The sequence below is a fragment of the Zalophus californianus genome, chromosome 14 (assembly GCF_009762305.2).
Source record: "Zalophus californianus isolate mZalCal1 chromosome 14, mZalCal1.pri.v2, whole genome shotgun sequence".
Classification (NCBI taxonomy): domain Eukaryota; kingdom Metazoa; phylum Chordata; class Mammalia; order Carnivora; family Otariidae; genus Zalophus; species Zalophus californianus.
Window position 1 is genome coordinate 26,904,999 of NC_045608.1, and position 12,919 is coordinate 26,917,917.

General features: G+C 39.7%; 1 protein-coding gene across 1 annotated transcript in view; it reads left to right on the forward strand.

Annotated features, from left to right (window-relative positions):
• MAPK1 (mitogen-activated protein kinase 1) overlaps nt 1-12,919 on the forward strand; it is a 112,485-nt gene that overhangs the window by 53,509 nt on the left and 46,057 nt on the right. Inside the window, exons 2-3 of the mRNA XM_027575328.2 lie at nt 10,516-10,698; nt 12,493-12,682. Of these exons, the coding sequence (XP_027431129.1) occupies nt 10,516-10,698; nt 12,493-12,682 (373 nt within the window). The remainder of the gene's footprint in view (nt 1-10,515; nt 10,699-12,492; nt 12,683-12,919) is intronic.

The window sequence follows — 12,919 nt, forward strand, 5'->3', positions numbered from 1 at the left end:
TGAGCAGGGTAAGGGGCAGAGAGGGAGAGAGAAAATCTTAAGCAGACTCCCTGGTAAACCAGGAGCCCGATGGAGGGCTCAATCTCACGCCCCTGAGATCATGACCTGAGCCGAAACCCAGGGTTAGATGCTTAACCCATGGAGCCACCCAGGTGCCCCTACCCAACTGGCTTCTGTTAAAGATTCCCATACCTTATTCTCAACTTTGATCTCTCCTTAATGCTCTTGGAAGAAGAGAACCTTCATTTCTCCATCTGAATCACCCGCAAGCATTCTTAGATCTTCAAAATAAGGAAGTTCAAGACTGTCCTTGTCCTCCCCTCCCCCCCCCATCTTCATTGTATACTTCTCAAACCCAGCTCTAATGTGTGCAAGGCCTGTGTCAAGAATACAACTGGGGGGGCGCCTGGGTGGCTCAGATGGTTAAGCCTCTGCCTTCGGCTCAGGTCACAATTCCAGGGTCCTGGGATCAAGCCCCACATCGGGCTCCTGGCTCAGCAGGGAGCCTGCTTCTCCCTCTCCCTCTGCCTCTCCCCCTGCTCATGCTCTCTTTCTGTGTATGTATATCTGTGTCTCAAATGAATAAAATCTTAAAAAAAAAAAAGAATACAGCTGGGGGTGGGGGAGGCGCCTGGGTGGCTCAGTCGTTAAGCGTCTGTCTTCGGCTCAGGTCATGATCCCAGGGTCCTGGTATCGAGCCCCGCATCCCTCTCCCACTCCCCCTGCTTGTGTTCCCTCTCTCACTGTCTCTCTGTCAAATAAATAAATAAAATCTTAAGAAAAAAAATACAACTGGGGGAAAAAATAATACAGATGGAGCCCCATGTACCATATACATCAAATTAAGAAACCTTAAATATAATATAGTCTCTCCTCCTATCACACAGATAAACCTTTTAAAGACCTGTAAGATCAGCTTCAAATTGGGGTGCCTGGGTGGCTCAGTTGGTTAAGGTCTGCCTTCCACCCGGTCATGGTCTCGAGGTCCTGGGATTGAGCCCTGCATTGGACTCCCTGCTCAATAGGGAGTCTCCTCCCTCTGCCCTCTGCCACTCCCTCTACTTGTGCTTGTGCTCTCTCTCTCAAATAAAATCTTTAAAAAAAAAAAAAAGATCAGCTTCAAATGGAAAATTCTTGGGCTTCTTGGAGTTCTGTGCCAGCAGTTCCAGGAAACAGACCTCCAGCACAGCCCTCTTCTCTTCCCAGCCCGAGCCTGCCCTGCCATGAGCTTGAGCTTGTGTGTGTCTCATAAATGGGACACCCAGCTTGACATGACAGTCCAGGTGCAGTGCACACCCTGCAAACAGCTGCCCTTTGGCCACTCTGTGGTATAGAAACTGGAGGAACATTCTCCTCTCAGCGGAGCTGCTGTGTAAGAGGCTTGCACAGCCTTGGAAGCAGACTCAGGCAGTAGGGAATTCTGGGGCTCCGGATGGAGCCATGACCCCATGTTCTCCAGACCCCATAAATACCTCCTTGTGGAGAGGGGCTCAGTTGGGTGAGGCCGGCCAGTGGTCCCCATAGATGTTCTGCTTGTTTTCCTCTCCACGTGTTACCTCTTGCCTTTCTTGGTGCCCTTGCACCTCTTTCAGAAGCCTGCTCATCCTTCAGGATATGGTTTCTATAGGTCTCATCTTTTAATCCTCTCCTAATACCCTTGTTTCCAAATCCAGCTTTGCCTTTTGTTTCAGAAGTGCTTTACTATGTTAAAGGCAGTCTATGTTGTCTGTTCCTGTTGCATGTTTCTTAGCTTCTTAAGGGCAGGATCGTTACTTGTTTTTGTCACCAATCCTAACATGAAATCTTATAAATGGGAAGTACTTGACAAGTGCGGCTTGAGTCCACCACAGCTCTGGCGTCATTCTCGTGTTGTTGTGGTAACCCTATCAAAACAGGAAATGAAGTTAGTTTAGCATGACTTGTTCATAATTGACTCATGCTGGTTCCCTTTTCTTCCCTAAGTGATCACAAAACATCTGTTAAATAACCTACTTCAGAATCTTGTGGGCTTCTACTTCCACATTTACTGATCAGATATGTTTCTGGAATCTATCTCTTCCCATCCACCGTGTCCCAGGAATTGACCACATATCCAGGGAGCACATATTTAAAGTGTTTATATTTTGACATATTATACACCCATGAATCTTATCAGCACAACCAAGATAAGGAATATATTCATCACTTCAAAGTTACTTGGTCTCCATTTGTGTAGTTCTTCCATCCCACCAGCCCCCTCCTCACCAACCCACAGCAACCCTATGATCTGCTTTTGTCCCCAAAGATTAGTTTGCATTTTATATGAATGGAAGTACTTTTCTGGTAGTCTGGCTTTACTCAGCATAATTATTTTGAGATTCCTCTGTGTTGTTTATATCAAGTTCATTCCCTTTAATTGCCGAATAATAGGAATTTGCTTTGAATATTGAGTGTGCTCACCTCCAGCCTTGACCTATGCCTATTCCCCACGATTTATGGATCTCAGGATTCATCTGGAAATTGAGGCTACATTTACGTAAGATGACTGGCTGTCAATAGCTTGAGATCCTCAAGAAGAGTAGTATTTAAAATGTTTGTATCCTGTTAAAATAGTCCTCGATACATAGCAAATACTAACCCCAGACTGGATAAAAGTTCCCCCTTTTCGGGGGGAGGTGTGAAAGAGAGAGAAATAATATACCCAATTCCAGTTTTTTTAAAGATTTTATTTATTTGCGAGAGAGCACACTATTCTCTCAGGTGGGAACAAGGTTAAGTAAAGATATTCTGCACCTCTTTCTAATAATTATTTTTCAAGTATTTTTGTATTGGTCAGGAATTTCAAATAATTGTGCTTCCCCCTTTAAAGGTATTCCAGTATTCCACTAGTATTTCTCCTGTACATTTTTTCCCTTAATTAAGAAGTTTGTTTGTTTGTTTTTGAAGAGGTTCACATGGCTCTTCAATCAAGAGGTGTACAGTGAAGGGTTTTGCACTGCCTGGCATTCTGTGCCTACACCACCACTCCTTTACTTCCTTGTGTATCCTTCCAGACTTCCTTTATGCAAACACAAGCAAATGTTAATATATATCGTTTATTATTTACTAGAAAAATATAACATGTTATCCACTGCTAGACCTTGCTTTTTTTCCACTTAGCAGATCTTGGAGATCTTTCTATGTCATTCCTTTTTTCAGCTGCAGAGTATTTCACTGTATGGAGCACCACTCCCCTGTTGATGGATGCTTTTAAATTAAACTTTTTATTTTGAGATAATTGTAGAATCACATGCAGTTGTAAGAAATAATACAGAGAGATCCCAGTTTCCCTCTCTGGTAACATCTTGTGTTACAATCATACATTATAGCATACATTACATTACAACACAATACCATAGCTGGGAGATTGGCATTGATACAATTTATAGAGCTCATTCATATATCATTAATTTTATGTGTACTCATTTTTTTTAAAGATTTTTTATTTATTTATTTGAGAGAGAGAATGAGATAGAGAGCATGAGAGGGGAGAGGGTCAGAGGGAGAAGCAGACTCCCTGCTGAGCAGGGAGCCCAATGCGGGACTCGATCCAGGGACTCCAGGATCATGACCTGAGCCGAAGGCAGTCGCCTAACCAACTGAGCCACCCAGGCGCCCTTTCTGTGCAATTTTATCACATATGTAGGTTCATAAACCACTGTCATTCATTTTTGACATCTTGAAATGTTAAATTTTTTCCTTGTTAACATGTCTTTTTTTCCCTTAAATTTTTGTTTTCTAATTTTTAAATTTTTTAATTTTTAAGTAGGCTCCACACCCAGCATGAAGCCCAATGCAGGGTTTGAACTCACGACCCTGAGATCAAGAGTCGGACATTTGACTGACTGAGCCACCCAGGCACCCTTTAAAAATTTTTTAATTGAAGTATAATTGACAGTATTCTGTTTCTTTCTTTTTTTTTAAGATTTTATTTGAGAGAGAGCGTGTGCAAGAGTGGGAGGAGGGGCAGAGGGAGAGGGACAAGCCGACCCCCTGCTGAGCGGAGAGCCCGATGCAGGGATCAGCTCCAGGACCCTGAGACCATGACCTGAGCCAAAGTCAGACGCTTAACCACCCAGGTTCCCAACTATATTCTATTTCATGTGTACACCATAGTGATTCAACATTTGTATACATTGCTAACAGATTAGCACAATAGGTCTGGTTACCATGTGTTACCGTGCAAAGTTAATACAATATTATTGACTGTTCCCCAAGTTATACATCACATCCCCATGACATATTTGTTTTATAACTGAAAGTTTGTATCTCTTGATTCCCTTCACCCATTTCACCCTGCCCCCAACCCCTTCCCCTGTGGCAACCACCACTCAGTATCAATGAGTCTGGGTTTTGTTTTGTTGTATTTTGTTGTTTAGATTCCACTTAAATGTATATATACACATATGTACATATATACATACACACACACACCCCCACATCATCTTTATCCATTCATCAGCTTAGGTTGTTTCCATAACTTCACTATTGTAAATAATCCTGCAGTGAGCAATGGGTGCACATAATCTTTCTGAATTAGTGTTTCTGTTTTCCTTAGGTAGATACCTAGAGTAGAATTGCTGGATCATATGGTATTTCTATTTTTAATTTTTTGAGGAACCTTCATACTGTTTTCCATAGTGGTTGCACTCCTTTTAAAATAAAAAAAATTAACTGTATTAAAAACCACAACATTTTAACCATTTTTAAGTATACAGTTCAGTAATGTTAAGTATATTCACATTATTGTGCAGCAGATCTATAGAACTTTTTCATCTTGCAAAAGAGAAACTCTGTAACCTTGCACACCATCTCCTCATTTCCTACCTCCCCCAAGCCCTTAGTAACCTCTATTCTACATTCTGATTTTTTATGAATTTGACAACTTAGGTACTACATATGAGTGGAATCATACACAGTACTTTGTGGCTGGCTTATTTCAGTTAATGTCCTCAAGGTTCATCCACATTGTAGCATGTGATAGAATTTCCTTTTTTCAAGGCTGAATAATATTCCAGTGTGTATATATATCAAATTTTTTAAATGTACCCATTCATCCATCAGTGGACATTTGTATTGCTTCCACTTGGCTATTGTGAATAGTGCTGTAGTGAACATGGATGGGCCAATATCTCTTCAAGATCCTATTTTGATTCTTTTGGATATATACCCAGAGTTGGGATTGCTGGGTTTTACGGTAATTCTATATTTAATTTCTTTTTAGAAACTTCCATACTGTTTTCCATAGTGGCATTTTACATTCCCAACAATGCACAGAGGTTCCAATTTCTCCATGCCCTCTCCAACACTTATTTTTTATTTTTTTATTTTGGCAGTCATGATGGGTATGAGGTGATACCTTGTTGCACTTTTTATTTCAATGTCCCTAATAATGAGTGATGTTTAATAACTTTCTATGCTTGTTGGTCATTTGTGTATCTTGTTTGGAGAAATGTCTGTTTGACATGATGTCTCATTTTTAATGTTCTTTTTAATTGAACCCTTCTTAAATTCCTAAGATTAAATATTACTTGGACATAATGGATTTTTAATGTGTTATCAAATTGTATTTACTCATTTTTTGTTGATTTTCAAGCTTGTGCTTATAAAAGAGATTGGTCTTTTTTTTTTTAAGATTTTATTCATTCATTTGTTAGAGAGAACATGAGCAGGGGGAGGAGCAGAAGGAGAGGGACAAGCAGACTCTGCGCTGGGCACAGAGCCTGACATGGACCTCAGTCTCACAGCCCTGAGATCATGAGCTGAGCCAAAATCAAGAGTCAGATGCTTAACTGACTGAGCCACCCAGGTGCCCCTGTCTTTAGTTTCGGTTTTAGTTCTTTCTCATCATCATCAGTTTTTATTTATTGTTAAAGATTATTTACTTTATAGAGCTGAGTTAGGAAGATTTTCCTTTTTTTTTTTTTAAGGTTTTATTTATTTGAGAGAGAGAGGGCACAAGCAGGGGGAGAGAGAGAAACAGACTCCTTGCTGAGCAGGGAGCCCAATGTGGGGCTTGATCCTAGGACCCAGAGATTGTGACCTGAACCGAAGGCAGACACTTAACTGACGAAGCCACCCAGGCACCCCAAGATTTTCCTTTTCTTAATGTTGAACAACTTATTTAAATTTTTGTTTTTGAAAAGAGCAAGTTTATCAGTTCAAAGAAAAAATGTGAATATCTAAAATTAACTCATCCAAAAACTGTATAATTGCATACTGGATTTAGATCCTAAACTGCACCCATAAGTTGTTTACAGAGACACATTTCAAGCAAATGTTGTAGCATGGTATTAGTTGTGGGGGAAATGGAGATGGGCAAAGATTAAATTTTAGAGGAAAGAAAAAAAAAGTTGGTAGTGCCAAAGTGATTTTAAAGCAAAAGCTAACATCAAAACGTCCATGATAAAAAGTATAGCAAAATAAAACAGAGAAAACAAAACTGAGAAATCCAAGGGGAAATGAGGAAATATAGAGTTGTTATGGAAGAGTGTAAACTATTTGTGATCAGTTCTATGACAGATTATGTAAAACAAAAGGAGCTGGAAAACAGATAGGAAATGACCCAACTCCATGGACAGGGTCCTACCTTCTTTTCAAGTGGGAACCAATGAGGAAGATCTTATGCCTTCTCACTCAAAAGAGGTCAGTTGGTTATTTCATCACTTAGTGTTGATACAGTTGGAGGGGCACATTGACCATAACCCTCCCGCCCCAGTCTTACGCTCAAGCATATTTATGGCAATTTATAATGTTGATTTTAAACCAGTATTTTAACCTGTATTCCCTTTTGGTGGACTCATGCTCTATGATTTTTAATTACCCAAAAAGCATTTTAATTTCTAAAAATATTATCAATATTGAATTAGGTTGTTTGAATGACATACCCGTCTGCCTGCCTAACTAAAAATCAGTGGTTTAGGCCCTCATGCAGCAAACCAGAGCAGAATAAGATTTGAGTAGTGGTTCTTTTATTTAAGGATATATATTTCATTTCAGAGTATTGGGGGCACCTAAGTGCTATATATTAACAGTAGTGTGGGAGAATTGAAGTTGAGTAAGGTGCCTCCTACAGCGTAGTTTTGTGATGGAGTCAGACAAATGCATCAGTAATTCTCAGAATAAGCAAACTGACAAATACCATATAGAAGCACAAACCTGAGAAAAAAACTTATTTTACTGTTTTCTATTTCTAGCACTTGAGGAAACAAGCAATGTTTTATTCCCTGTCAGTGTTTTGTTTTTTTTTTAAAGATTTATTTGAGAGAGAGAGAATGAGAGAGAGCACGAGAGGGAAGAGGGTTAGAGGGAGAAGCAGACTCCCTGCTGAGCCAGGAGCCCGATGTGGGACTTGATCCCGGGACTCCAGGATCATGACCTGAGCCAAAGGCAGTGGCTTAACCAGCTGAGCCACCCAGGTGCCCCATTCCCTGTCAATGTTATTTCATTGCTTCAGTCAGTGGATCAGGCATTGATACTTATTAAAATGGAAAGCTCTTATAGAAAAGATTAAATAGAATATTGATCATAAAGACAGTAGTAACATTCAAGATTAAAATGCATCACAGTGGGGCGCCTGGGTGGCTCAGTTGATTGAGCATCCAGCTCTTGGTTTCGGTTCAGGTCATGATCCTCAGGGTCATGAGATCAAGTCCTGCGTGGGGGCTCCGCACTCAGTGGGGAGTCTACTTCAAGATTCTCTTCCTCTGCCTCTCCCCCCACTCGCTCACTCTAAAATAAATAAATCCATCACAAAATTGAAGACATAATTACTGCTTCTGCTTGGAATTCTGTTAAGTCAGACCTTGAGGTCAACTTGGAAAGAACTGGGCCCTGTGTAACAGCTATGGAACTTTTTTTTTTAATTTATTTATTTTTTTAGTAATCTCTACACCCAACGTGGGGCTCAAACTCATGACCCTGAGATCAGGAGTCACATGCTCTGCTGAGCCAGCCAGGCACCCCTGGAACTCTTTTTTTGAAGAATACTTTATAGGTTTTGTTATAAATTACCCAATATTATGGTTAAATACCTTGAAAAAAAAAAAGGAGCCACCCTGGAAAGGAGTATGGAGGTTCCTCAAAAAATTAAAAATAGAATTACCATATGATCCAGTAATTCCACTACTGAGTATTTACCTAAAGAATACAAAAACACATGGATAAAGAAGATGTGGTCCATATATACAATGGAATATGACTCAGCCATCAGAGAGGATGAATACCCAGCTTTTACATCAACATGGATGGGACTGGTGGAGATTATGCTAAGTGAAATAAGTCAAGCAGAGAAAGTCAATTATCATATGGTTTCACTTATTTGTGGAACATAAGGAGTAACAATGAGGACATTAGGAGGAGGAAGGGAAAAATGAGGGGGTGGGAATTGGAGGGAGAGATGAACCATGAGAGAGTATGGACTCTGAGAAACAAACTGAGAGTTTTAGAGGGGAGGGGGGTGGGGGGATGGGCTAGCCCGGTGATGGGTATTAAGGAGGGCACGTACTGCATGGAGCACTGGGTGTTATACGAAAACAATGGATTGAGGATCACTACATCAAAAACTAATGATGTATGGTGACTAACATAACATAATAAAATTAAAAAAAAATACAAAAACACTAATTCGAAGACACGTGCACCCCTGTGTTTATTGCAGTATTATTTATAGTAGCCAACTTATGGAAGCAATCCAATTGTCCATCAACAGAAGATAAGTGGATGAAAATATATGTATATACAATGGAATATTACTCGAGTAGCCATTAAAAAAGAATAAAGTCTTGGCCATTTGCAGTGACATGGATGGTTCTAGAGGGTATTACGCTAAGTGAAATAAGTCAGAGAAGATAAATACTGTATGATTTCATTCATATATGGAATTTAAGATACAAAAGAAATGAACAAAGAAAAAAGACAAAAAAATAGATTCTTCCTTCCTACACCCCTCCCACCACTCTTAAATATAGAGAACAAATGTTACCGGAGGGAGGTGGCTGGGGGGATGGATGAAATACGTGAAGGGACACTTATGATGAGCACTGAGTACTATCTATATAGAATTGTTGAATCACTGTTGTACACCTGAATCTAACGTAACTGTACATTAATTATACTGGAATTTAAAAAAAAATTTTTTTCAAAAAGGAAGGCCTAGGATGCCCAGAAACTAGCTTTTTTTTTTTTAAAGATTTATTTGAGAGAGAGAGAGCACGTGTGAGTCGGGGGAGAGGCAGAGGGAGAGAGAGACTCTCAAGTAGACTCCCTGCTGAGCCCAGAGCCTGTCGCTGCGGGGCTCAGTCGCACAACCCTGAGATCATGACCTGAGCTGAAATGAAGAGTCAGATGCTTAACCACCTGAGCCACCCAGGTACCCCCAAACTAGCATTTTTAACAGGAATGTCGGGTGATCCTGATGCAGGGGTCTGGGGACCACAATTTGAGCAGCACTTTAGTTGAGTGATGGGGGTCATCCACTGGTGGCAACCTATCAATGCAACATGTACCCAAATAGAGTGAGATAGAAAGAGAACTTCCTAAGAAAAGGATGTAAGCCTAAGGTACTTTGGAAAAAGAAGGCTTAGGGAGATTAATCCTTTGGGTAAATGAATTATCCTCTCTGTAACTGAGGGAATCTGACCTCGACAATGTACGTGAAAACATTGCTGTCCTCTACTTTTGAAGGTATTGTGAAGACAAAATGTAATTATGTATATGAAGAGCTTTGAAGAGCAAAGTTTTTTTTTAATGTGTTATAATAAATTTCAAAATCATGTAATATTTACCAATACCATCTTAAAATGTGATTTTTTTTCCCTTATGGCTTTTGTGTTTTATGGTTAAAAACCACTTTAGTACACATAGAACCATCATTTTTCTTCACCAAGAATAATTTGTTTATCATTTATATGAAGGTCAGTCCTGGAACTATATGAGCCTACATAAATTGATTACTTGAAACAGTTAAAAAAGAAAAAAAGAAAGAGTCATGTCATTTTGCAAATAAGACAAATATGCAAGCAATCAAGGTGTCCTCTTGGGTCCATTTTTCTTAGGGATAAAGATGTGGTTGATGGTCATTTGACTGTTTCTGCTGAGTCAGAGGAATCTAATACAACAATAGGAAGTTGTTTTGGAGACAGAAATGATTACTCTCACCAAAATGCAGTTGCTGTTAAAAACTGGGAAAATGTTTTGTGCATGTGTGTGTGACATAAAACCATGTTCCTGGACTTATGACAGTGGGCATCCACACATTTACCAGGGCTGGGCCCTCTTAAGTTTGAGATTTCAGTATGTGCTGCATTGCACCGGCTGCATCCTTCCTACCTTGAGGCTTTTTTGTGGATAATATACATGCTGCCTTCATGTGTATGAAACAAGTATTTACCCAGAGTACTAAACATTTAATACTTCACTGATTTTTATTCTTTCTGCCAAGATGTTCCCAAACTATTCTAAATGCCATCTCTCTCTTCTTCCATTTTTTTTTTTTAGCTCTGCTTATGATAATGTCAACAAAGTTCGAGTAGCTATCAAGAAAATCAGTCCTTTTGAACACCAGACCTACTGCCAGAGAACCCTGAGGGAGATAAAAATCTTACTGCGCTTCAGACATGAGAACATCATTGGAATCAATGATATTATTCGAGCGCCAACCATCGAGCAAATGAAAGATGTGTATCCTTTTCAGACAGCTGACTCCACTGATTGGTCACCTTGTTTAGGAACTGTAACTTGAAATACCTGGATTTATCAGAGTAAAGGAAAAGTATATAAAGCACATTAAAGGGGAAATTATAATCTGCTTGCTATTTACTAGAAGACTTGTATAATTTTTTTCTTTGATTCATTTTTTCAGTTGTCAGTAACTATTCTTAGTGTCTTTTAGCAAATCCAGTATTTTCTCTGTCCATTTCAGTAAAGATTTTGTTTAAGTGTAGTTATGGAAAAATCTTAACACCATTTCCAGTCATGTTTTTTCCATTCAAGGTATGGTTTGTTATGGTAAAAAGAGAAGGAATGAACAGTAGACTAAGAAAGAGGGTGCCCTGGATATCACCTGGTCAAATCCAGACTATCCTGATCTTAGACAATGTCATTCACCTCTAGGGCTCTTTTCTCATCTTAAGAATTAAGGTACTAGCCTGGCCTTCATCATCTTTAAAGCTGACTCAGCTCTGAAATTGTGTTATTAACTGTCAGCAACATTTAGAAATCTGGACTAAGCAGGTCCAGAGGACGCTGCCTGATTAAAGACTGCATTTGAAAGATAGAAGCATTAAGTATACTGAAGAGGGTTTGCCAGAGAAAAGTTACTATTCGGGCTAGTACAGCATTCCTACCAGTTTTCCCAGTTTGCATTCTGCCCCTCTAGGGATAGGCAGCTCACTGTCTCTAGGCAGCCCTTTCCATTTTTAAACAGCCCTGTTACCAAGTTGTAGTGTTATTTTAAGTGAAATGCCTCCTGCTGCTACCACCTGTTGTCCTCCTTTACCTTTTACTAGGAAAATCAAGTCTCTTTCAAGATGACAAGTTTTCAATTTCTGTTTCCTCTGAATCCCATACTGTGTCTTATCTAGCATGAATCTATAAAGGACATACAATAATATTTACACAGAAATGAATAAGAGAAATGCAAAAACACTGTTAATGAAATAATAATCTGGTGAAGTTAAAGCTAAAGAGTTTTAGAATTTAATTTCTGTAAGAAGGAAGTCAGCCACAGATAAAATTCTAGGTGGCTTAGATACACAGATCTAAGAAAGAAAGCAAGAGGAGCAAAACCAGCATGAGCCTCTTAGCATGACTTCCCAATACTCTCATTTATTTAGGTTCTTAACCTTAATTGAAGAGTCAAGCACATAGAAGGCTGAATTTAGTAGCGATGTGTTCTAGGGCTGTATTTCCAAAGGTTTTAAAAGCCCTTTGCAGTAATCCTTGGAGAGGTTTTGTTGATGGTGGACTAGGAGGTTGAGACTTAAAGATTAGCCAGTATTTCCATAACAGCATGTCTCATCTCAGTCTAGGCCTGTTATTGGTCACATCAGGTAGATATTAATGCCTGTTTCATAGGACCTAAGAAGGGGTTAACTAGGGGCTCCTGGGTGGCTCAGTTGTTAAGTGTCTGCCTTTGGCTCAGGTCATGATCCCAGGGTGCTGGGATCGAGCCCTGCATCGGGCTCCCTGCTCTGCGGGAAGCCTGCTTCTCCCTCTCCCACTCCCCCTGCTTGTGCTCCCTCTCTCGCTGTGTATCTCTCTCTCAAATAAATAAATAAAATCTTAAAAAAAAAGGGGGGGTTAACTATTTTAGATTTCTTCCATAGACGTGTATACCAAGTTTTCAACAGTTTCTCATTTTCCTTACACTTCTCATGATATAATAATGGACTGTTTGGGGAGAGGGTTCATTTTGATTTCAGTGTACTTTGCTAAGTGTAACCAGATATTTGTTACCTTAACCTGTCTAAACAGATATATAGTACAGGACCTCATGGAAACAGATCTCTACAAGCTCTTGAAGACGCAACACCTCAGCAACGACCATATCTGCTATTTTCTTTACCAGATCCTCAGAGGGTTAAAATATATCCATTCAGCTAATGTACTGCACCGTGACCTCAAACCTTCCAACCTGCTGCTCAACACCACCTGCGATCTCAAGGTTGGCCAGGTTACTTACTCCTAGGGTGATATATGTTGGAAAAAACTCTTTCACTGGAGCATATTTATATTGTTACTCATATTTAAAATCATACCAGAAATACATGAAGACATGTTTATGCCCTCCCCTATGCAAGTAGGAAGTGCTAGTCCTCTTCTTCTCCATCCAATTGTTCCTTCCTCTCCAGAGGTAACCACTATAACATATTGGTATATTTCCTTCCAAAGTTCTTGCTAT